The following is a 24,951-nucleotide window of genomic DNA, read 5'->3' as shown; positions in this document are numbered from 1 at the left end:
AGCCCATAGTTTGGGGCATCGCAATGTATTTTCACTGTCTAGAGCTCTGTTGTTGGTTTCTGTTTGGTTTCTCATGACAAAAGAGTTAAGGACAAAGCCACATGAGGTCCGCTCAGGGGCCTGGCATGATGGCCGGGGAGGATAGAGGAGGGCACTCCACTGTAGTGAAGCAAAGCTCCTGAGAGCCAAGGCCCTGCCCAGACATGACTGTCCCTACATCTGGATCTCAGCAGAAATTGCCGTATGTTTTCTTTGGTAAGACGAAGGTGGCCCCTGGAATATCACTAAATTAGATGGGGACTAAATCAAGTACAAATTAGGGCACTAGATAATATGCAATCAGCTATGAAACTGGAGATGTGGCAGGCTCCTCTGTAAGAAGGGGCTAGTGACAGAAGCCCCCTCAGAGGAGTGGTCTTGGCATTAACCAAGATTAGTCCTCTGACTACAGAGAAGGCCTCAGTGCATAGTAGCCATGGTGAGATGGCAATGTAGTGACAATCTTATCCTCACTGGAACCCTCAGAGTCCTTCTCACAAATGACATTTCTTTACCTCTCAGGGAGTTTCCAGGGAGGGCAAACAGGGAATCCAACTATAAAATCTTTCTTTCACAAGACACACTTACTTCTGGAAAAAGAGATGTATAGTAGCCAGGAAGGATAGAGCAAGAATTACAGACTGCTTCTATTTTTTTTTTTTGTTTTTTATTTCCCCAGGCAATGCAGGGGAGGGGAGGTAAGTTTTTAACAAGATTTCCATGGTAGGGCTAAGTTATCTTCCAAAGACCTTGTGCTGGCCCCTGAGAAGGGAAAGTGTGAACCGGAGGAGCGATTGGAAAGATGCCTAGAAAACAGAAAGGTGGCCCAGGAGGCGGGAGACTCCCAGGGGGCACTGATGAGCTTCAATAGGACGCGGTGGGGTTGGGGTGGGGAAAGGGCCTGCACTTGCAGGGTTGGATGCTTCTGGCCCAAATGTGATCCGCAAAGGGAATGCTCAAGAGACACTGGTGACATAGAAAGCATTGACCTCACCACAGCAAGAACACAACGAAAGCCATCCATCCCACTACAAGCGGCAGAACTCAAGCAAAGCTGGAAACTCCGCAGCGGCCTGCCGAGGCTAGTTACTTGGGCCACCAGGTTGGCATCGCATCCTGTTTTTGTCTTGTCGAATAAGGAAGCCCATTATTACTAACATGTGCTGCGAGAGTTCATTAGCAGGGAGGGTTCCCGGAGGACTGGCACAAACCATGTGATCCCATTTCTCCCAATGAATATTTATAAGCAGACCATGTTCAAGTCTACTTATTCTATCTCCCTCCCCCCCTTCTTTTTTCTTTTATGGAAGGTTTTCAGTTTTATGTCTGAGGCTTTTTAAAGCAAGACTAATTAGGGCTTTTTTCCCCCTTTTTTTCTCCCCTCTTTATTCAGTTGTGCAATAGCAACAGCTGTTGTTTTTTGTGCCTCATTTGGCACTCAAGTAAAAACAGCAACTTTTTGTTTATAATCATAACAGATGTGAATAAAATCAAAAGCTGTCTACAACAGAGAAGGGAGGACAGGCCCTGAATATATAGATTTATATATTTGTTTTCATTCATGAGAAGGTATTGAATAAGTTTGACATTTTCCCCAAACGCATAAAACCTTGAAAGGTTTCAAGTTGCTGAGGTGAATTCAATGAAGCTCAGGCCCTGGAAGATAATGGTTTCTTTATTCAGTGTGCTGGAACTACGGGGTTTTGAAAAAAGATATTTCCATAAGGACGCTATTTCCTTTTGAGGCTACAATGGAAGCCAGGGTTAGAGAGAAAAAACTTCAGCAAAGAAACCAGGCGATGCTGGTAGGCAGGAGAAAGCCCTGGGGGAGTTTATTAATAAACAACCACATATTACTTTGAATGGCTATTAGAAATCTCTGATTTGAGAGCGGAAAGGAAGAAAAGGCAAAAGATGGCTATGATGTTATACAAAAAACACAGTTAAAGAAAACAAGGAAGCAGGTCTGACAAGTAGCTGGAGAAATTAAAAAACCAAACCAGCAGAAGTCAGTAGAAATCAGAGCTGGGAGAGGAGCAAGGCAGCAGCTATTTGCATGCAAGGGTAGAATCTGCAGAAAAGAGGAAGAGAGCTTTGCAAGGTGCACTTGGCTATCTCAGGGCATGACAGCTTTGGGGGATCCGGACTCTGTGTTCAGAGGCAGCCTGAGACCACGCCACACACAGGACATTTCAAGACACTAAAGCGAAGAGAAAGTCAACCTGCATTCCGCACATACCTGAGGGCAGCTGCTGATGGGAAGGCATTGCTTCTTGCGACACTCTGTCTTGCCTTTCACACAGGCACAGATGGTACAATTGACAGATGACCACATCTCTCCATCCTGCAGGAGAGAGCACAGGATTCTGCCATCAGCTGGAGGCTGACAGAAGTGGAGCCAACAAGCTGCAACTTCTCCCTGGAGGAAAGGCTTGCTTACCCCGGGTGAGGGATGCTATGGTTAGACTAAATGACTCAGAGGTGTCAATCTAAACCCGAGTGGACATACGTGTTTACATGTGCATGTGTTCTCCCTCCAGGATCGAAAAAGAATTCTCATGTGCTTAACCAAGCCATGCTAATGCCTCGTTCCTCATGCACTGTTCACTTAGTCTCAACCCTAGGAGACAAACACGCAGAAAATTTCATACCTGATTCATTCACATAAATCTCATTTTCCCCTGTTGATAGGACTAAAATATTTAAGCCATTCCAGGCACCAACAGTTAATTGTGATGTACAGAGGAGGCTAACTACCAGATATGTCACAGTTCTGGACTACACAGGCCACACACAGCGCCCAGACATACTCCTGATGGACAAGCCATCCAAACATAGGGAGCCCGGACAGAAGACTCAAAGAGCCACGCACATCCTGTCTCTGCCTATCTGGTACTTTCCTCTCACAAAGCAGGGCTGGGGACACATTTCCTAAACTAAACCCCTGATTGGACAGAAAGAGTTATTTGAGGAACTTTTCTGGCTCATCATATTTATAGTCCGCAATTGCCAAATACTCTGCCACACAAAGCCCTGGGGTCTCGAGAGAACAGGCAGGGACATGTATCTGTGTGCGGCTAAAACTGTCACAGACAACAGAGCTGGGCCTAAAAGCAAAACAAGGATTTCTTCCTGGGCTCGAGGAACTCAGTGGCAGATTTTGTTAAAAACAGAGAAATAAGGTCACATCATTGATGACTTCCCCTCCTTCCCTCCCTCGCTTTCTGAAGCTGTTTGAAGGACTGCCTACCCTCTAGTGCCTTTCAGGAGAGAAAGATCTAACTCTAACTCTCCGAAACAGTCACCTAACTTTTCTAAGTCCTTTGAGTATACATTTCTAGGACTCCTAGGTGTCTCTATAAATTATGTCACTCATAAAGTTCCTCAATCAATTAGAGGAATCTTTTCACAAGGTGACATCATACACCACACCTTCATAAGAGTGAGTCTATTCCATCTGGGTGCTCTGGTGATAGAGAGTGTCTTTAGTTAAGGAGGGCATATGAGAGGCTCAAAAGCCAGGTAAAAATATAATACACATGTGTCCCCCTTCATTGGGCCTGACACATGTCTTCCTGCTGATTCCACCAGCCCCAAGACCTCTCCATCTCGCTATGCCAGTGTGCTGGGAAGTCGAGCTCAGTGCAAAATGCCTGCGGACCCCTCACATCTGGCTTGATTCTGAGGACCTCAATTCTCATGGGCATCAAAAGGTGACACCTTCAGCTACAGAATGACTCCCTCCACCCCTGGGAGTTAGACAAAGCCAACAATCTACATTCTGAGGTTTAAATGGTCATTGCTTAGCTCCCCACTTGGGATCCTCAGAAAATAATGTAAAACACACATATGGGGAAGATACAACCCATTAAGTTCAGCGGAACAGAGATCTCTGGCCTGTCCTCAGCTACTCGCTGGCCATGTATACCATGAGTATCCTCACCTGAACACCTTTTATATGACAAATTTCTCCTTGGAAAGGTAGCTTTGTGGAAAAGCTTCTAATAGTATCACCTATATAGATCCATCAAGATACTGACAAGGGTCATAAACTTGATGAGGGTCACTGAGTATCTCTCAGTGGATGAGGTACTCTCAGGCATCTGGCCACCCACAAGCACAATATCCACAGGGCATCTCAGCACAACCCAATTGCTGGCTGACCACATTTGGAAAATACAGTAATATTTTACAGGTTGAAAATGATTCAGCAAAAATATAGCCAAAGAAAAACCTCTTTCAAAAAGTTGCTCTCTGTCCCTCTCTGCACTTGATTCTAAATATACATAATACTTTTATGTAAATAAATACATTGCATATATGCACACACAATGCACATGTAGATATAAATTACGGGATAATGCAATCTACATTCTGGAGCTTTCCAACAATCAATCTAGTAGTCCACAAGCTCATCTCATGACATACCCGGAAAATCTTGTTGCCAAACTTGCACACTTTGACGTCTTCCAGGGGCACTTGTAGAATGCACTCTTCACAACAGCCCTCCTCACCTCTGTCACAGCTACCAGGATGGGAGCACTTCTTCTTACATACCACAGTAGAGTCCTGAGGGCCCAAAAGCAAACCAGAAATTAAAAATAACCTTTACCTCCACCAAATATCCTGTCTGCCCTTCCTTTAACAACCCATGACTAACCATTTCAAAATATATTCTGCAGGTACCATATTTTAATTTATTGCAATAAATCTTTCATTCACTTCAAAATGTTGTTGCTCAAGTATCTGGACTAGACTGTAATGACACTATGGAGATGAAAGCATACAATGCCCACCTCCCAGGGGTTCAGCACTTCTTACTCAAAAGACTGATGACCTTGTGCCAGCCATCACGGGGCAGGAAAGCCCAGCTCACAGTGGGCCCACCAGTTTCCTTCTTCCCACCCTGTGCCTCACTCACATCCTGCATTAGCAGTGCTCTCTTGGGTCTCCTCCAAGGCTTTATGGAGTTTAACATAAAGGCAGGATATCCTTGATCAAAGAGTTAAAATTATGTGGTTGTAATGTACCACCACAAGATGAAATTCCCTAAAGGTGCTCTGTGTTCAAGAAGGAACTGAATGAACAATTTCAAAACTGGACCTGGGTTCTAGAGCTCTACCGCAAAAAGGTGACCTTAGACCAGGTAGGTCACTTAAAAGTTATCTACAACTTAAAGAAGCATACTTCATTTCTAAAGAAGCGCTATTCCACCAATTACTTCTCAAGTTCACCATGCATCTTAAATTTAAAGTACCTAGTACATGGAAATTATTACATTGTAACACCAAAACTGGAAAAAATTCTTGTCCAACTACATGTCCTGATTTCTTGTTTTAAAAACATGGGCATTCACTAGCTCTCACATAATGCATACTTCACTGTAGATCTGCATGCTTTCATGATATGTACTATATGAAGACTGACAAGTTCACAGACTTGCCACCATATGCTAATGTTGGCAGCACTGTACAAACAACTTGGTAAGGTTTCATAACCTTGGCATATCAGTGTCTCACAGCTGTGTTTGTGTCAACATATGGCAGTATCTTGCTGAGTGGTGTTCACTATTGTTTCATGTTTTTGTGTGTCATCTCAAAAATATCAAAGCTTGAATTAGAGTAACAAATGAACATTACATTTCCTGTTAAACTCAGTAAAGAGTGGAAGTGAAATGAGGAACATGTTAGCCCAAGGTTATGGGGATAATGCCAAGAAGAAAATAGCAGTGTACAAATGGATTAAATATTTTTCTGAGGAGAGAGAAAGCTTCATTAATGAAAAGTGGTCAGGGTAGCCAGTAATGAGCATTGCAATGAAAACATTGCAAAAATTAATCAAATTGTGTGTCAAAATAATGGCTAGACTCTGAGAAGCATAGCAGACCAAGCAAATGTGGATAGAAAAACAGGAAAATCTTAACTGAAAATCTTGGCATTGAGAAATGTGTGGCTCTTGCACCAGGACAGGGCACCAGCTCACACAGCACTGTCTCTGAGGGAGGTTTTATCCATTAAACAAATAACTGAATTGGAACACCCTCCCTACTCACCTGATATGACCCTCAGTGACTTTCTTCTTTACCCAGAGATAAAGGAAATATTGAAAAGAAGACATTTTGATGACATTCAGGACATCAAGGGTAATACAATGACAGCGCTGATGGCCATTCCATAAAGAGACTTCCAAAATTGGTGGCATCAGTGCAGAGCTGGCATCAGTGCAGAGCTTCCCAAGGGCAATACTTAGAAGGTGACCACAGTGATATTCAGCAATAAGGTGTGTAGCACTTTTTCTAAGATGAGGTTGCAAACTTAATTGCCAAACCTCAAGTCAATCTCATTAGACTGCAGTGTCTAGCACTGGGTTAAGCAATGAGAATACAGAAATGGATGAAAGTACTTCTCTCCTAAAGGGGCTCACACTGTAAGAAGGGAGATACCCATACAAAGAAATAAATTCCAATAGAATGTGATAAACAGTGGTTGTAAAGGTGGACAGATAGCAAAGAAGGAAAAATTACCTAGGAAAGCCTCTCTGGACAAGGAGACCTTGAGCTAGGAAGTTGTGAATGAGGACATGTTCGATGATCAAATTTAAAGATGATAACACCGCAGGTAAAGGAATCATCAAATTTCAAGGCACAAAGATCTGAAACCATACTGCATTTAGCAAATTAAACAACTGATTCTTGAACAACTTGTGTTTGAACTGCACAGGTCCACTTACACGTAGATTGTGTTCAACGAGAGTTACAAGAAGTGTGCCTGCCTCTCCCACCTCCTCCTCCACCTCCTCCACCTGCCACCTCTTTCTTCTCCTTCTTATTAGGTTACTCAGCATGAAAATGACAAAGACAAAGACCTTTAGTATGACCCAGTTCCACTTAGTGAGTAGTAAATATATTTTCTCTTCCTTATAATTTTCTTAATAATAATTTTTGTCTCTAGCTTACTTTATTGCAGGAATATAGTATAGTGTATGTATAACATACAAAAACATGTGTTGATTGACTGTTTAAGGCATCAGTAAGGCTTCCAGTCAACAGTAGAATATTAGTAGTTAAGTTTTGGGGGAAGTCAAAGTTATACATGAATTTGCAACTGTGCAGGGGAGTTGATCCCCTTAATTACTGCACCATGCCAGGGACAACTGCATTAAACAGTTCCCTGCATCAGCCATGGAAATCATAAGGTGCATTGGATAGGAATGCTAAAGAGAGAAGCTATAAGGGAAAATAATGCTGATTACCCCAAATGATTGCAGCTTGATTTCTCAAACCTCATGAATTCATACTCTAATACTCTGATTAAATAATCTCTTGGAGGAAAAGTGTTCATTGCACTACTTGCTAAGCACTGGGATATACTGCCTAATCATCTCTCAAAGAATCCATGAACCAACGAACTCCATGTATAACTAACTCTCATTCACAAAATGCCCTTGCTTTCTGGCAGTCAAGAGAATTAGGAAAGTGATGTGTTTTTATCAAAGGTTCAGCAACCCCCAAAGGAAGCTATAATCTGTGAAATTCTTAGTGGAAAAGAAAAGTCTAAGGACAGAGGCTAAGGCAAAAAGAAGGAGTTGTTATATGTTAAACAGAGGATAACAACGACAGAAGGAAGGGGCCTCGGGAAAATATTTTCAAATTTAGGGATTACCGTGTTCAGTACTTCAGGGAACAGACAGTTCAGCCCTGACACAGTCACCCCCTGAAATGGTGCATGCTACTTAACTAAGCATGCCTCGAGCCATCAGGAACTGCTGAACTCTAATCCTAGCTACTGACTCATACATGACACTGAAGAAAGATCCTCTCTTTCCCTCTCTAGGCCTTTAACTATTAAACAAAACAACAATAACCATCATGACCAAAATGTATTTTAAACTGGTGTCACACAGATGGGATTCATTAGCTCACTAATGAATAACATAAAGTCCTCCATGATAAGAGCTTCTTTTCTTGGTTTCAAAAATAGACCACTGCATAAGTACAGTCTATGAATGTGTGATGTGTGCCTTTTAAAATTCTGGAGCTGTAGTTAGCTGAAATTCTTCTTAGCCAGTAATTAGACTTCCAGTTGCCTTTGGAAAAAACTGAGCAGTGCCTCAAGTAAGACTTGGCACAATGAACAACATATAAATACTCTCTTTCCAAACTACAAGCTTTATCTTTGTGATGAGCTGCAAATCCAGGCTTTTCTTTTCTCTTGAATGTGATTAAAGCCATTTTTATTGCCAGGTGTGTTGCAGAATTCATCTTGGAAAATTATGAGCCAGGAAATACAGCCACATGCAGTTAGTTGTCTGATTTTGGAAAATCCTCAGAAAAGCCTCTCAGAGTTTGGTTTTCACCACCAGGATCTAACTTGTGGGTCCCTAAAAGACAGTGAGTTTTACTGTGGGTCCTCTCCATGAACTTCTTCATGACCTTAAGTATAACATTACTTGTAAAATAGCATCAATAATATCTCCCAGTAAAAAATAGCACACCATCACCTTTAGCTATGTTAAAACTAAAACTCAAATTCCTACATTGTTGGACTACAGCCTTTCAGAGCCACCTTACCCTGCAGGAACACGCTGTGCAGTTATCATAGAGAAATGAAGATCCATTGTCATAAACGTCACTCCGAAAGAGGCAGCTCCCAAAAGGAAGGTCAAACACTTTCCTCTGACCTACAGGGAAGAGACGGCTCAGTTTAAGTAAGACAGAACCAGACATGTCCCATTTTGGTACCAGCAATCACATCACAGGAGGGTTAAACATTCCCATGACACCAAGTAAGGGAAACCCATGCACCAAAATAGAACCTTGGGTCAGATGTGCCCAAAGGCTCTCCAGAGGTCATCAATTCAGACAACCATTGTTACAAAGGATTTGATTCCACAACGAACTTTTAAAGTTCAACAAATCTACTATGCATCCACTATAGTAAACCAAGATAATAAAGACATAAGCCCCCCTCATGAAGCTCACTGTCTAGTGGGAAGGTAAACTGTAAAAGAAAGATCATTTCAATACTATGGTATGGTAACTTCTAGAAAGAAGCCATCCTGGAAACTGTGGTGACAGAGAGTCAGCAAAGATGTTGTGGAAGACACAACACAAGAGATGTATCTTAAAGAACAAGTGAAATTATTGTATCTAAAAACTGGATATTGGCAGGGAGGGTGGGTGAAGGTATGAAGAGTCAAGATATCCCAAGGACTAGAATGAGCAAAAAGGAAAATGAATAAAATAATGAAATACTATCACTACTGGCTAAATGTCTGTGTCCCCACCAAATTCCTGTGTTGAAACCTAATCGCTGATACACTGGTATCAGGAGATGAGGCCTTTGAGACAAGATTAGGAAAAGGGAGCAAAGCCCTCATGAATTAGAAAAATTCCTTTAGTTAACAAGGTCTCAGAGAGACCCCCTCATTCCTTTCACCACAGCAAGAAGAACTCATCTATGAGACAGAAAATGGAACCTCATTGGATACCAAGCCTGCCAGCACCTTGATCTTGAACTTACCCACCTTTGGAACTGTGAAAAATAAATTTCTATTGTTTAAAAGCTATACAGTTTATGGTATTTTGTTAGAGCAACATGAACAGACTAAAATAGCATTTCAGTTAAGAAATTACATAAAGAGGGGTGCTAACTCAAAGTGAATGTAGAAGCAGAATGCAACTCTCCCTGTTAAGTGTCCAGGCTCTCATAGGCAGCACCATCTCTGTACAATTACAGAGGATTGTAATTGTACAATCCTTCCCTGACTTGAGGATTGTGTTGGCAACCACAAAGACAATCCCAAAGAAACAGTATTAATTCAATTTTCTCCTTTCTTATAGTATTTCAGTTTCTACTCCTTAAAACATCTCTAAAATTTCACTTTAATTAAGGACCAAGTTAAAAAGCCAAAGATCCATGTTTATCGATCAAATCTCCATTCATACTCCTTTTTTTCTTGTGAAAAGATTAATTGCAATCTTTGTGTATCAGTAGGCCTGATGAAATGCTGAAAATACCTACAAACACATACTAATGGTAAGAGTCAACAAAAAATGCTATCTTATTAATAGAGTCAATCTCAAGGCCAAGATACTGTCTAGAGCAGAACCAAGTCACTGGTTTGATTCTCACCCCAAGGAGCAAATGGGCTGGTGCTCGAAAAACAACAGTGAGTTATGATTGAGTCATCTTTGGACTCCCTTGTGACCTTGAACGTGTATGATTTCTCCAGTCCTCTCAGACTTCACTCATAAAGAAAATGGCATCAACAACGCCACCTCACCATATCACCACCTCTATCCAGTGTTAATATCAAAGTATACAACCAAAAATTCTGTCATGGTAAGGCAAATTTATCATAATGACTGGTAATATCCCAACTAACACAGGTATTCTTGTGTGCACACTCAGGTCCTGGGTTACTTGAAGTTTCTGAGAATTTACAAAATAAACTAGAAGATTATCTGCAAAATTAAAAAAAAAAAAATTCATCCTTTCCCTAAATATTCCTCTAGGGCAGTGGTTCTCAATCTTCCTAATGCCGCGGCCCTTTAATACAGTTTCTGTGGGTCACGACCCACAGGTTGAGAACCGCTGCTCTAGGGAATCCCTCTAGGATTACCCTGAAGTGTCAGAAAACTCTGTGCAGCCTGACTCACATGGACTTGGCCCATCCCATTATGGTCACTTCTGTACAATCACACATTAGTTTTAGGACCTTATAGTATAAGAAAAATCACTAAGCAGTTAATTATTTCTTTGTTTCCTCTCGGTAACAAAGGTAAAGTCATTTTTCACTACTTTAAATATCCTTTTTTTAATCAATCCATCAGAGACATATTTCTGCCCTTTAAGAATTAAAAATAGCAGGCCAGGCATGGTAGCTCATGCCTGTAATCCTAGCACTCTGGGAGGCCGAGGCGGGTGAATTGCTTGAGTTGGTGAGTTTGAAGCCAGCCTGAACAAGAGCAAGACCCTGTCTCTAAAACTAGCCAAGCATTGTAATGGGAGCCTATAGTCCCAGCTACTTGAGAGGCTAAAGTGAAAGGATCATTTGAGGCCAAAAGTTTGAGGTTGCTGTGAGCTATGATGCCCTAGTACTCTACTGAGGGTGACAAAGTGAGACTGTCTAAAAAAAAAAAAACAAACATTTAATTAAAAATAGCCGTGCCTTAGTCGATTTTTGTGTGTGATAACCTGGTTTGCCTTTTTACCATCTTTTATCTACATGTGCCTCATGTAGTTTGCAAGTGACCTCAAATCCTTTCCAGCAAAAGGCAGTGGATAAATAAATACAGAGCTCTACATAGATGCTTCCTTCTCCACCAATCAAAAGACATCATCTTCAGGGCTGAGCACCACATTGCCTCCGCAGAGGCCCTTTCTCCACTCTGAAAAAATGATTCCTCCGTGTCTTTCCACAGCCTGCTGCTTTCACTACCATCATAATGCTCAAATTGTCATATGGGTGCCTGGCTGTCTGGATCTATCAATCAACTGATTTTTCAATCAACCGATAAACTTTTCAACATGTTTATCCTCCTAAACAAATGTGACCAGTGGCTTAAATCATCCTTCACTAAAATGTATACTTTTTTTAAAATTGTGGAAACAAAGCTTTTAGCACAAAGAATGACATTTATTACATCCCCCTAATAAGTGGCAGATAAGTATTACCTTTATTTGAAGTGATGTAATTCAAATCTGATACTGAGCTATGTCACTGTGAGAGGTGTGCTGGGTGCTGCTCTGTGTACACTGATCTCTGATGAGTTCTTTATTGAAAATGAGGAGAGCAAGAAAGGATTGTTGTAATGCAAAAGGCAGAGATATGTCATGTGGATAAATCCTGGTCAAGGGAAACTTTAAGAGCAAATCAGCAACCACTCAGCCAAAGATCTAATTAGATGAAGATTTCAGACTCAAGAAAGCACCTTCTGTATCAGAATGTTTATTGCAGCCCAATTCATAATTGCCAGGTCATGGAAGAAGCCCAAGTGCCCATCGATCCACGAATGGATCAACAAACTGTGGTATATGTACACCATGTAATACTATGCAGCCATAAAGAAAGATGGAGACTTTACGTCCTTCATGTTCACATGGATGGAGCTGGAAAATGTTCTTAGCAAAGTATCACAGGAATGGAAGAAAAAGGATCCAATGTACACACACCTAATATGAAATTAATTTAAACCTTTTTATATGAAAACTATAACCTAATAACAACCTAAGGATATGGGGAGGGGGGAGGGAGGGGGGAGAGGGGGGAGGGAGAGGGATTCGAGGGTTCACTTCTGTGGTTCATCTTGCAAGGGTACAAGTGAATCTTTCTATGAGTAGAATATGAATGTTTTGACATAATAATTAAGAAAGTTACATGAAGGCTATGTTAACCAGCTTGATGGAAGTGTCTTGAATTGTGTGTGAAAACACCACACTGTACCCCCAAAGTGCATCAATGTACACAGTTACCATTCAATAAAAAATAAATAAATAAATAAATAAAATAAATTTAAAAAAAAAGAAAGCACCTTCGTGTTTGCTTTTTTTTTTTTTTGTCTTGTGGGGGAGGGAGGGGGTATATGTTTCTTTTGACCCCCAAAGGACATAAACTCTTACTTTCATCCCAAAGTCCTCATGGCCCAACATAAGATAAAACTTTCGAGGGAGTGGTTCAGAGACTCTGTACAACCTGATTAAACCCATGTGTACATCTTTCTGCTGGGTTTTAACCCAACCAAAAAGGTCTAATTTGGAGGAATTATAATTTTCAAGTTTCTCAAAACTTAGTGTTCCTTTTATAGTCTGTTTTATGACCACAATGAACAGAAAAACCTGCATTCAATACAATTGCCATTGCTCATGTGGGAAACTTTTGAGCTGGTACTGGCTTCAAAGCACTAATCAAGCCTGCTTATCTTCGGGTCCAGGCCGAACTGCCACCTCCTCTGGGAGCACCTTCCCATTTAGGTGGGCCATTGCTTCCACATGACATGCAATGCGATGATTTGTGCCACCTGAGCTGGCTAATTTTATCACGCATTGGCAACCTGAGAAGTCTAAGTGGTAATATCTTTAATCAGGAGAGTCTAAACAATTCTCCTTCATTCTATTTCACCTTTACTTTAAAAGTGTGCGTGTACATGTAGCGGGAAGACAAACGTTCTTAGATGAAGTTAGCAGTAAAATTCCTCAAAGAGGAGAAGACCACCTTAGTTTAACAAAATACTTTTATTTGCCAATTTAGTCTTTTAAAAAAAGTCTGAGTATAGCTATAGTAATTTTGAAATGAAAAAATAAATCAACAGGATGGTTTTAGAGTTGGAGAAAGGGAACGTTGAAATGAAGGGGAGAGGATTCAAGGCAAGACCTGAGCAGGATCTGACGGGAAACTGGAGCGCAAATAGAAGAGATAACCAGTGAACCGCTCCCATAGCCAAACAACTAAGACCCTTTATGAGCAAGGGACCTTAACATTGCATTTCATCTTGTTCTCTGAGCTTCTTTGTAAAATTATCAGCCTCGTGGGCTCCAGACCTTCCGTAAAATCTGCTGCACAAGCCTGGATTCGGTGGCACCACAGCATGTGAAAAGCCTGGAGGGGAGAGGTCCCTACAAGAACAGAATGATACTTTAAAAATAATAAAGCAGAGATCAAGAGACTCAGCAGCAGTAGAAACACTAAGACAGAGGAGATTATGGAAAATATTAGCCCCGGAAATCATTAAGAAGCTGGCATGTGAGTTAGTCAAAAAAGTCTCATGCTCCAGAGACTCCCCATCACAGGCTGTCCCCTTTCAGTTGGCAATGTACATGCCGCCCTCCTGTCTCACCAGGAAGGTGAGCTGAGGGGTCATGCAGACTCGTGTTGAGATGCCAAATCTGTGACTCTGGTTGTGCTGCCTTCTAGGGATCCACCTTCTTCTCAGCACAATGACACTCATAATAGCACCTGCATCACATGTAAGTATTGCACATCCAGTACCTGCATTTCACAGATTCTTGAGAACAAGCACATAAAGTGTTTCCCACAGTGCCCAGGATTTATTAAGTGTGCAGTAAGAAAAAGCTCCTGCTCTCTTTTTGTCAGATGTGACTCATTGTTTCTTTCCAAAACTTATTTTAGGACACGTGATCCTCCTGCATATTTCCATAAGTCACACTCATCAATATTCCTCCATGTGTTCATTTCAAATGCCTTTTATGTTCCTACCAATAGTCCTAGGCCAAATCCCAAATAGTTTCTTCAATATTCTTTTTACACAAGGAGGCATTTTCTCCATGTCATCTGGTATAGTGGGTTAGACACAAGGGGCACAAGAGAAGCTCCTGTAGAGGCCTCGGGTAAGAGCCAAGCCCTGTATACACCTTCTTCTCATTTAACTAGAAGGAGTGGTGTCTGTAACAAGACTGGAAATGGGACAACTCAAGAACCACAAGATAACAATGTCGATAAACACTCTCAGCAGAAACTCCTAAAAGAAATTACATTGTTCTTTAATCTGAAAATAGTCACTCACCCAAACATTTGGGGCAGCACTGTCCTGGGGGTATGTGACTAAGGTGCTTGGGACAGGAGAGAATGGGACAGACTTCTCTCACACACTGTGTCCTGCCTCCCTAAGAAAAGAGAGAAAAAAAAAGCACATTTAGAAAAGTAAGTGCATACAGACTGTACAACCGAGATTCCTGAAACAAACCTACGGCCCTTCCCTAGAATGGGGTTCCTGGGCTGACTGCGCAGGGCCCGGAATTTCTCCCAAGCTATGGGCTACACAGTCACAAGTGCACAAGAAACTGCCCTGAACAAGAGGATTACAGACAGCATCACTTTCCTGATCCTTGCTCGCCACCACCTTTCTTTTCCTTTTTCCTTTTCAGAACCAGCTTTGGAATAGTTCTAGGGCAATCAACTGTCTCGATTTCCCTGGCATTTGAGTCTTTGAGTACCAAAACCATGAAATTTTCCTTCAAACCAGGATGAGTTGGCCACCCTGCTAGGCCACTGCCTCTCTTTCCACCCCAGTAAATCAGCATTTAATGAGACTCCTCCTCCTCTTTCAGAACCCTTCTCCTTCCGTAGGTTCTGCAGACATCATCTAGGAAGCTTCTCTTTCTGCCAACAATTAGAAGGTGTTGCTAGAATAGCTCCATGAGATTCTGGTTAGAAAGAGTGGCTCATCTGCTGAAAGGGATATATTGAAAGCCCACATTCAGAAGAACCATTTTGCTGAATTTACCAAGCTGACCCAGTGTGTTTCCATTAATTAATCATAAAGGTATGAGAATTGGTACCGGAAAAACTGGGAATGCCTCAGAGGCCTATGGCAGTTGTTCTGATACTCATTACTCCCCTTTCTTAACCTACAGAATGAATGGATGGATCTGGAGAGTGAGCGGTTCCCCCTGTTCTCTGCCTGTCAGATCTTGCTACTCTGCGGAATACAAACATGTACCCAGTAGACTCCCCCCTCCTAACCCTTTCCAGGGACACCTGCTTTTCCAGCCTTGTGAAATTGTAAGTGTATATTTAGAAAGCAGGGGCAGAAGAAAGAAAAATGACTTTCTAGTCTATTTACATTCAACAAACTTGCAAGGATGATGGAAAAACTATTCTGGGCAGTATGCATTCCCATGAAACTTTATGAGTAATTAAGGAATTTTTCTCTCTTCAGAAAAATCAGTAAATTTGGTAAATAGATCACTAGGCAAATGGAATTTCAATGGATCAGCTCCTTGGGGAGTTGAGCTAGAAACCAAACCAGTTGACCATCAGGTACTCCTTGTCTTGAGCACAGAATTTATATCTCAAGAGGCCTCAGGAAATGAGGAACTCAGGGCACAAAAAGCCTTGGCAGCCTCCCGCTCCCCATTCCTCAAGATTCAACTTGAGGAATTTCCTCACACTTCCCACACCACTCTGGGCATTCACAGCAGACATCAGCCTCAGCCATCCATCGGATCCTGCTCAGTCCCATCCTAGCCTACTGCTGTCACCCACTGCTTTGTTTTCTTTCCCTGTTCTCGCTATTTTTATTATTACAGTTTATTTTTTAGTGGTGAGGATGGATGAAAAGGGGAGGGCATACTGTATGTCTTTTTAAATATTTGTTATTTTTAAGCCTCTTTAATGTTGGACTCTTCCCCAAACCAATAGAAAACATGACAAAAATACCACAAAAAGCTCTTCTGTTGTTTTTACATTATTTCCAGATCAGCAAGAATCACTAAAAATCTCCCAAGAATTCCAGGCTGTTCTGAGATTCCTCACTCAACTCTGCATAATCTTAAATTTAGGGACCTTTCATCGGTTCAGAGGTATGTAACCTAAGTCTCTGCCTGACCCTGAGGTCACTTCCGACTTACACACAAAACACAAAAGTCAAATCTAGAGGAAGGACGCAAAGATGCTGCCCTTAGCTTTTCATTTCAAAGAAAATCATCTGTGAGCAACTTCCTAAAATCCAAAGCCCAAGGCCACACATTTCTTCCAGCTACCAGTGTCTTGGCTTCCCTTGGGTACACAGAGAATGCATTCTTTTCATGATATTCTCTGTTCTTGTTGAATCAGCATCTATTTTTCAAGCATATTTTAAAATTAAAATTTTAAGAATAATTGCATAATTGGGTGGTGCCTGTAGCTCAAAGGAGTACGGCGCCGGCCCCATATGCCAGAGGTGGCGGGTTCAAACCCAGCCCCAGCCAAAAACTGCAAAAAAATTTTAAAAAAATTGCATAATTGCCAAAGAGTTAATTTGTCCAACACTCTGGAAAGCTGGCAAAGGTTTATGTGTACTCCAATAATTTTCTTTACAGTAAGGTCAAAGAGCAAATTTTGCATACATAATACAACTGCAAGTTTGTGTTTCCCAAGAGTCTGTTAAAAGTAACTTGAACTCCATTCTGGATTTGCTGGTTTAGTCAAGTTTTATTTTGTTTGGGTTGCAATGATAGGGCATAGCCCAAGTCCAGAGGCTGCATTCCAATTAATGCCTCCAAAGAAAGTCCAAGCCCTTCCTAGGAACACAGTTGCAGCTCACAACCTGCTACTATGATTTCAATTCAGCAGGGACTCTGGCTAGACTCTAATCTGGGGCTATGCTCTCAGTTAAAAACGTTAAAATAGCAGAAGTAAACATTTTTGTTTCTAAAACTGAACAAATTCCTACTGTAACTGCACCAACACAGGCTCTATCACATTATCACGCTAGCTTTCTCATTGGGATTCCCTGCCTCCGCTGTCTTCTAGTAATCCATCCTGTAAGGTTCAGCACATCCAGGACCCCTCTCTGACAGAGTCAAATGGAGGGACCCACCCAAATAGAGCAGACTCACCCAAATAGAATCAACGCACCCAAATAGAATGCCCTACCAGGTAAAAGAGGATGTGCCAACTCCTACCCTTCCAACCCTTTAAATTTCCATCCATATTAACCCATGTGCTGACTTCCTTCTCCAGCTCAGGTCACCTGCACCTGGGTGGAAATAAAAGCTGATGTTGCCATATAGAACCTGGACTCTCTTTTATTTCACGTTCCAGAATAATCTTCTATTTTCAGTCTTTGACCTCTCATTTTGGGTCAAACCATCCCTCCCCGAGCCATCTGAACCTCCATTGTCTTCTTTCGACCCAGCAGAAAACCCACTGTCTTCTGCCCTCCACAGTCCCTCCTCTCTCAACCTCATTCCTATCTGCAGAATTCCATTCCATCCCTCCTGCCCCTGACCTGCCTTCCACTGCACATGGTAGAGAGAGAAAAGATGGCAGAATGGGAGAGAAAAGAAAATTCCCCCAGGGCCCTCAGACACCCCAGCAAGATCTCACAGATCTGGCCTTTGAGGAGGGCAGCACCTCTCAGAGCTCCAGTTAGTGCCCTCCGCCATTAATCAAAACCTGGCTACTTCTCAAAAATCCTCTGGGCAGTCCAAAAAAGGAAAATTCCCCCCAGACCATGTCTTAAATGCAGTAGACCGGGACACTGGGCAAAGCAATGCCCAAATCCAAACCTTGCCCCCCAAACCGTGCCCAGCCTGTGGAGGCCCTCACTGGAAGTCTGACTGCCCAGGTCCTTCCAAGGCTCTGGTTTGCAGCCACTCCCCAACCTCCTGGGCCTAGCTGCAGAAGAGTGACGATCCCAGAAATCAGGATGCCCTCTGGACACTGTCCTGGAAAATTAAACTCCGGGTAATTTTGCTAGTGGAAGGTAAGCCCATCTCTTTTCTAATAAACAAGGGAGCAACTTTTTTCATGCTGCACTTGTAAAAGTCCTCTAAAACAAACAGAGATCTCAGTGGTGTGAATTAATGGTAATTTACTGTGCCTCAGGCTACTACCCCTCATGGTGCTGGAATCTTGACCTCCTTGGTTATTTCCTACATTAGGGCCACTAATTATGATTTTTCTCATTCTCAATTTCTGACCAGTAATTCTTCATCTCATCTCCTGATTTATTACCAGGCAGTCACCCCAAAAAAACAACCACTCATATCCTCACCCAATGTGGATATCAACCAGTTGAAACTGAAGACACAAGCATGTTCCTGTAAACACCATTTCCTTCCCTCTCCCATTTTCTCATTTTCCTTACAGGCATCCCACTCCACCCTTCGCCCCACAGGAAGCAGTCAAAGAGATACCCCGCTATCATCCTGCCTTCTTATAATAGACTAAAAAGACTGGGATGGCAAAGTCAATTGGAGGGACCTGCGCAAATAGGATGTCCCACCCAGGAAAAGGGGAATGTGCCAACCCCTACCCTTCTGACCCTTTAAATTTCCATCCACCTTAACCCACATGCTGACTTGTGTCTCCAATTCAGCTCACCCACACCTGGGTGCGAATAAAGGCCAGTGTTGCCCACACAGAACCGAGACTCCATTTCCTTCCATTTCATGTTTAGAAACGATCTTTTACTTTTGGTCTCTGACCTCTCACTCTCTAGCGTCTATCCATTAATTCTATTCTTTTATCAAATATTTGTATTAGGCCCATGATACGCTGGAGATACAGAAGTGAATATAATGTACAAAACCCACTCCCTTTAAGGAGATGTTCCCACTGAGCATTCCCCACTCCTGCTAAGGTTGAGGGTGACTTACCCCTGAGTTCAAGATAACGTTTTACCCACTCAGACAAAAAGTTGATACAAAAAAGACTATGTGTTCACCAAAATCTGCTTCCTTTTTCTCTTCACAGAACTATACCGTATTTTCCAAACTCTCCTGAAGGTAAGAATGTCTATAAGATAGAGTTCTGACAATGGGGGTTTGGGGTTGCATGGTTGGATGGAACAATAAAACTTACAGGTCTGACCAACAGGATCTCCTCACACACAACCCTCTGTGCCACTCTCACTTTTTCTCTCTGCTGGACAGATGGCCAGTTAAAGGGAGTAGGCATCATAAACTTCACAAAAAATAGAAAGAGTGGGTCACTACGTGGAAGATACTACCCACCAGATCCCTGCAATGAACTGTGAAATAAGCCACAAATATTGTTCAGTTATTCAAATGTATCGGTTCTTCAAGATACCATTAGTCTACTTTGTCAAGACATCCCATAATTGTCTTTATAATCTTCTATCCCCTATATCTCCAGTGTATTTTATTTCCTTATGACCCCAATACATCTTAGGGCTTTTATCATTGGTATACACATGGCTCTCTCCCTCTGTCCCCTGATCATTAACCCTTATGGAAATTCTGCTTTATTCAAGGTCAATCTCAGCCCTCTTTTTAACTGTGGTGTCATCCTGAGCCCTTCAGTTCCTAGTAACTTCCTCCATCTTCTTATATCATCTTCTTTCTCATCTATACTCCCATGTTTGGGGCACATACATGCACAATTTATGGCACATACACAAAAGCTTAATCCTGGGAGATGACATTAGTTTTGCCTCAAGCTAGATTATCTTGGGGCTAGGGGTCAGTCCTATGTGTCTCATGTCCTTCAGAAGAGTGAGGAGCTCAACAAAAGGTCTCAGTAACAAAGTAGTGAATGAAAGGAAGAACTACCACATGTAATAAGATCTAGAATCTGAATGAGTTTTCCAGACCACTTTAACCATAGGATAGAAATAAGCCCAAAGTTTTAGGCCACCTACATCTACTCACCTTAGTGTCTCCTTAGGTTTTTTCACATTCTAGCCTTGTGTTTTGCACACTTTAGGTGCTAACTAAATGTCCAGATTCTGCTAGATTGAAAAACAATACGCAGGCCAGGAGTAGTGGCTCATACCTACAAGCCCAACATTTGGAAGGGCCAGGCAAAGGCTTGTTTGAGGCCAAGATTTCAAGACCAACCTGGGTAATATAGTAAGACCCTATCTCTATAAAAAATAAAATTTAAAAAAATGAACCAGGAGTGGTGGCATGTGCCTGTAGTCCTAGCTATTTGGGAGGCTGAAGTGACAACTGCTTGAGCCCAGGAGTTTGAGTTTCCAGTGAGCTATGATTGTGCCATAACACTCCAGCCTAGACAAAAGGAAAAGACTTTCTCTCTTTAATTCAAAAAAAAAAAGGAAGGAAAAAAATGGGTGAAAACCTAAGTAACAGGTACAATGAACACTATCTGGGTCACAGGCATACTTACACCATGACTCAAACATTATAAAAGTGATCTAAGTAACCAAAAATATTTGTACCCCCAGAACACTTTGAATAAAAAAAATACTAAACATTTTTAAAAAGCAACACTCTACTTCAATATGTAAAGCTGGCAGAATTTCTACCAGCCTAATACAGAAAACTTTGTGTATTTTGTTAAATGTTTAAAAATCCTTAAATGATTAAAATGTATGGGGACAAACGACACTATTGTTACCTGGTCAACACAAAAAGGAATGCTAGGAACTTCCACAGAACTTGTGTGTTATGATTTTCACCCTTTGTCTTTCCTCAGAAAGGCAAGTTTATTCTTTAGAGATGGTCATTTGTTCTAACTGCATATCCAAGTGCTTTTCTTCCTCTGAAAATAGTTGTTTTATTCAAAAGATCAGAAAGTATCCCAGGCCCCTGCTCTGTCCCCTTATTTTTGTTTTAGCTGATTCAGTCAAGAATACAATTGCTTTGTGTCAAAGTTTACCCTAGAGCAGCAGTTTTGCTGCATAATAAAAATCTATCTTCCTGAGCACAGTGATGAGTGCAAGACAATAAAAACAACAGCCATGTGTGTGCAGGATGCTTCTGCAACCGCTGAGTACCCTCTGAGAACTGGCAGCTGGAACCCATGCCGTAGCATGTGACACGCCACTCATCCCTTGACCAGGATGCAAAGCCCAACTCCCTCACAAGAGGCTGGGAGCAGAGTACTGCATTGCTAAACAGTAACAATGAATCAGCAACACTCTCCCACCTTCTAGAGCCAATTTGTCCTTTGTCCAATTCTTTGAAAGAATGGAGTTCTCTACTGCATCTAAAATAGAGGTGGGAAGAAGGGGGAGAGAAACTAGAGGGAGAGGGGCCAGTATAGGAGAGAAATAGATCTTGAGTACAAAGGGCCTGTGTGTGTGTGATTCATAATTCTTACACCACAACAGTCAGTGGTGCAGCTGATTTGGGAGCAGAGCAACTGCTCTGAACTACAAATTGGGTCAAGAAACTTCACAAAAAGAAATGAATGTCCTTAGCCATGCCTCTCTTTGGCTTGGAACTTTATTTTGCTAAAGTTTCAGAGCAGGACACTTACTCCCAGGGGGGAAAGGTCTTGGAACTTGGCTCTGTTCTTGGCCTGCACAAAACAGAAAAATCTACCAGTCAAAGCAGAAGAAGGGCAGCAGCTGAGCTGTCAGGCTGAAGGAGCAGAAGCAGGGTGGACCAGAGGAGAGAGGACACCCCCAACTGGCAGCGAGTGATGGGCCAGGTGCTATGCTTAGATACTTTTACCACTTCAACTAAGTCTCCCAGAGGCCCTGTGGGCAAGTTGTCAGCCCTACGATAGAGATGGAGGCACTACACCTTACTGCTATTGCTCAGAAAACTTGCCATCCAACAAGTAAATGGCAGGGTTTGACATGTGAATTCAGTTCTAACGTCCAAGCTAAGTTATTTCCATCTAATATGGAAATCCTCCCAACGGCCACAGCACAACTTCTTAGCTGGAATATGAAGTATAATCAACTGGAAGGTTAGAAAGCCCTCTTCTTTACACCATTTCTTGTGTCTTCCCTAGTAGTTTTGGTTGCCACCTTACATCTGCTTTTTAGAGCAAAAGAGCTTGTATTAAATGCATTATCTGCTGTTTGGTTATTTACTTAGACAAAATCCAAGTCATGCACCCATCTTTCACCTCCAGGGTTTTTCCCAGCATGTTCTCTTCTCCTCCCCATTCTTTCTTTCATTCTTTCATATCTTAAATAAGACATGCCTAACGTTGAAACCTGAAAGTCTTGGGCTTCCTTCTTCCTGCTCTTTCAGGCAGAGGATAAAGTGTTCATCGTCCCCATATCTAATTTGTAACTCACTAACACTGGCCCTCTACCTGCCTCTCCCATTCATTTGAAAGAATTTGTTTTCGAATCTACAAATAATGTTGTGTCCTTTCCATGCTTAAAAACCATGAACAGCTCCTCACAGCTTACGTAGAGTGTTGCATCCAGGCTGCGGGTCAGAATCACCCATGGAACTCTTGAAAAAAGGATATCAAGGGCTTCACGTCCAAGAGTCTGCTGAAGGTCATCTGTATTTTATCAAAGCTGCAACTGTGTCCATGTCTCTGGACCCACACCCACACATCTACACACACACTTGGCTTTCTGGTGATGAGGCCAGGGCTCTGCAAACTGCCTTTCTGCTTTGCTGGCTAACTCCAAGTATGACTCTGTTGATAGAGGCACTAAACAAGGGCCTGGTCCCTTCTTCTTGTTCTCCTGGCCTCCCATTCCTATGCGTACCACCCCAGCAATGCTGTTTCTTGGGGTGTTCACACGTTCTTCATGTCAGTAACTCAACCCAGTTTATAGTTTTTCAACACTTCATTCAAGTAAAACCAACTTTATCTTACCACCCTACTCCAGTCAGCTGGCACCCCCTTCACAGAGGTCTGAATGTCATCTAAGTTTCTAAGTTTTAATAACTCTACTCTCTTCCCATTGTTCCCCCACCCTAGGATGGTAGCTTCATCCTGTACCCTAGAATTCTGTTTTTGCCCCTTCAGTTAACTAGTTGGCAACCTTATACCTAGTTAATGGTTCTTTATATTTAATTCTCTGTCTAAATAACTAATTTGTGTGTTCTGATGGGACCTGGGCTGGCGTAACATGTATCCCTGAGGAATTGCCTATTGGAAATTCAGTGTTTAGCCTTAGGCAAAGCCAGCAGGCAGCATGGTCACTGCTCCCACAGCACATAATGCTCTATATATACACACAGAGAGAGGCATGTACATATAAATACGCACATACACACATACACATATATGCCAGGTATGACAATTAAGTTCATGAACTTGCCACCATATGCTTATATTGGCAAACAAACAACTCAGTAAGGTTTAAAACCTTGGTATACCAGTGTCTCACAGCTGTGTTCACATTGACATGGTGGTGGTATCTTGCTGAATGGCATTCATTATAGTTGCATGTTTTTGTGTGCCTTTGAGAGAATGTTGAAGCTTGAATTAGAGCAATGGACAAACAACAAATGTCTTGCTAAACTTGGCAAATTGGAAGTGAAATCTGGACAAGTTAATCCAAGTTTATGGGGCTAACGCCATGAAAAAACTGCAGTGTACAAATGGATTAAACATTTTTCTGAGGACAGAAAAGATATCACTAATGAAGAGAGGTCAGGGCCTTCAGTAACAACCAGAACTGATGAAAACATTATAAAATTGGTCTAATTTTGCATCAAAATCATCAACTAACTGTGTGAAGTATAGCAGACCAAGCAAACACTGATAGGGGAATAGCCGGGAAAATCTTCACTAAAAATCATGGCATAAGAAGGATGCGGCTCTTACATCATGACAAGGCACTGTCTGTGAGGAAGTTTTTCACCATTACAAATAACTGGATTGGAAAACTCTCCCTACTCACCTGATATGACCCTCAATGACTTTCTTACTTACCCAAAGATCATGGAAATATTGAAAAGAAGACATTTTGATGACATTGAGGACATCAAGGGTAATATGATGGCAGCTCTGATGGCCATTCCAGAAAAAGAGTTCCAAAATTGCTTTGAAGGGTAGACTAGGCGCTGGTGTCAGAGAAGTACTTAGAAGGTGACCATAGTGATGTTTAGCAGTGAGGTGTGAGCACTTTCTCTAGGATAAGCTCATGATCTTGTCAGACCTCATACACATACCACAGTAAGATTTAGGTGTGTATGCATACACCACTGTAAAACAATAATTAGTACGTGTGTGTATGTGTGTGAGACAGAGAGAGAGAGAGAGAGGGAGAGAAGACTTACCCACTAGATCAGGGTTTCTCAATCTTGCTGCTATTGGAGTTTTGGGTGATTATACTATGCTGTGGGGCTGTTCTATGTCTGTAGGTCACATAGCCAAATCCTTGGCTTCTACCTGCTAGAGGCCAGTAGCTTCCTTTCTCCCTTGGTTGTGTAAATAAAAATATGTACCCAAACATTTGTCAAATAGCCCCCACTTGAGAACCAGAATATTAGACCGATGTTTCCTCAAGCCACAGACCGTGCGCTGGCATGCTTAAAAACACTCCCAGATGAATTTGATGCTGCTGTCCGAGGCACTGGGCTTTGCAAAATGCTTCCCTAGCATAACCCCTCAGCAAGCTGGGCTTAAAGCTTACTTTTATTATTAGTTCCCACAGCAGTTTCTAACATGTGCTTCAAAACACGCTCCCTGCGTGTAGGACACAGCTACAGCTCTGACCTTAACCTTTCCTGTGTTAATTATATAACCCAATGGTTTGTACTTCATATTAATCTG

General features: G+C 42.0%; 1 protein-coding gene across 1 annotated transcript in view; it reads right to left on the bottom strand.

The window, feature by feature from the left end:
• BMPER (BMP binding endothelial regulator) overlaps nucleotides 1-24,951 on the bottom strand; it is a 258,932-nt gene that overhangs the window by 104,220 nt on the left and 129,761 nt on the right. Inside the window, exons 7-10 of the mRNA XM_012804345.2 lie at nucleotides 14,564-14,663; nucleotides 8,609-8,718; nucleotides 4,468-4,608; nucleotides 2,279-2,383 (exon numbers count right to left, since the gene is read on the bottom strand). Coding sequence (XP_012659799.1) covers nucleotides 2,279-2,383; nucleotides 4,468-4,608; nucleotides 8,609-8,718; nucleotides 14,564-14,663 — 456 coding nt within the window. The remainder of the gene's footprint in view (nucleotides 1-2,278; nucleotides 2,384-4,467; nucleotides 4,609-8,608; nucleotides 8,719-14,563; nucleotides 14,664-24,951) is intronic.

This window comes from Otolemur garnettii, unplaced genomic scaffold, assembly GCF_000181295.1.
Source record: "Otolemur garnettii isolate 467f Iridium unplaced genomic scaffold, OtoGar3 scaffold00028, whole genome shotgun sequence".
Lineage (NCBI taxonomy): Eukaryota > Metazoa > Chordata > Mammalia > Primates > Galagidae > Otolemur > Otolemur garnettii.
Note: the sequence above shows the minus strand (reverse complement) of the source record. Positions and strands in the feature narration are given on the sequence as shown.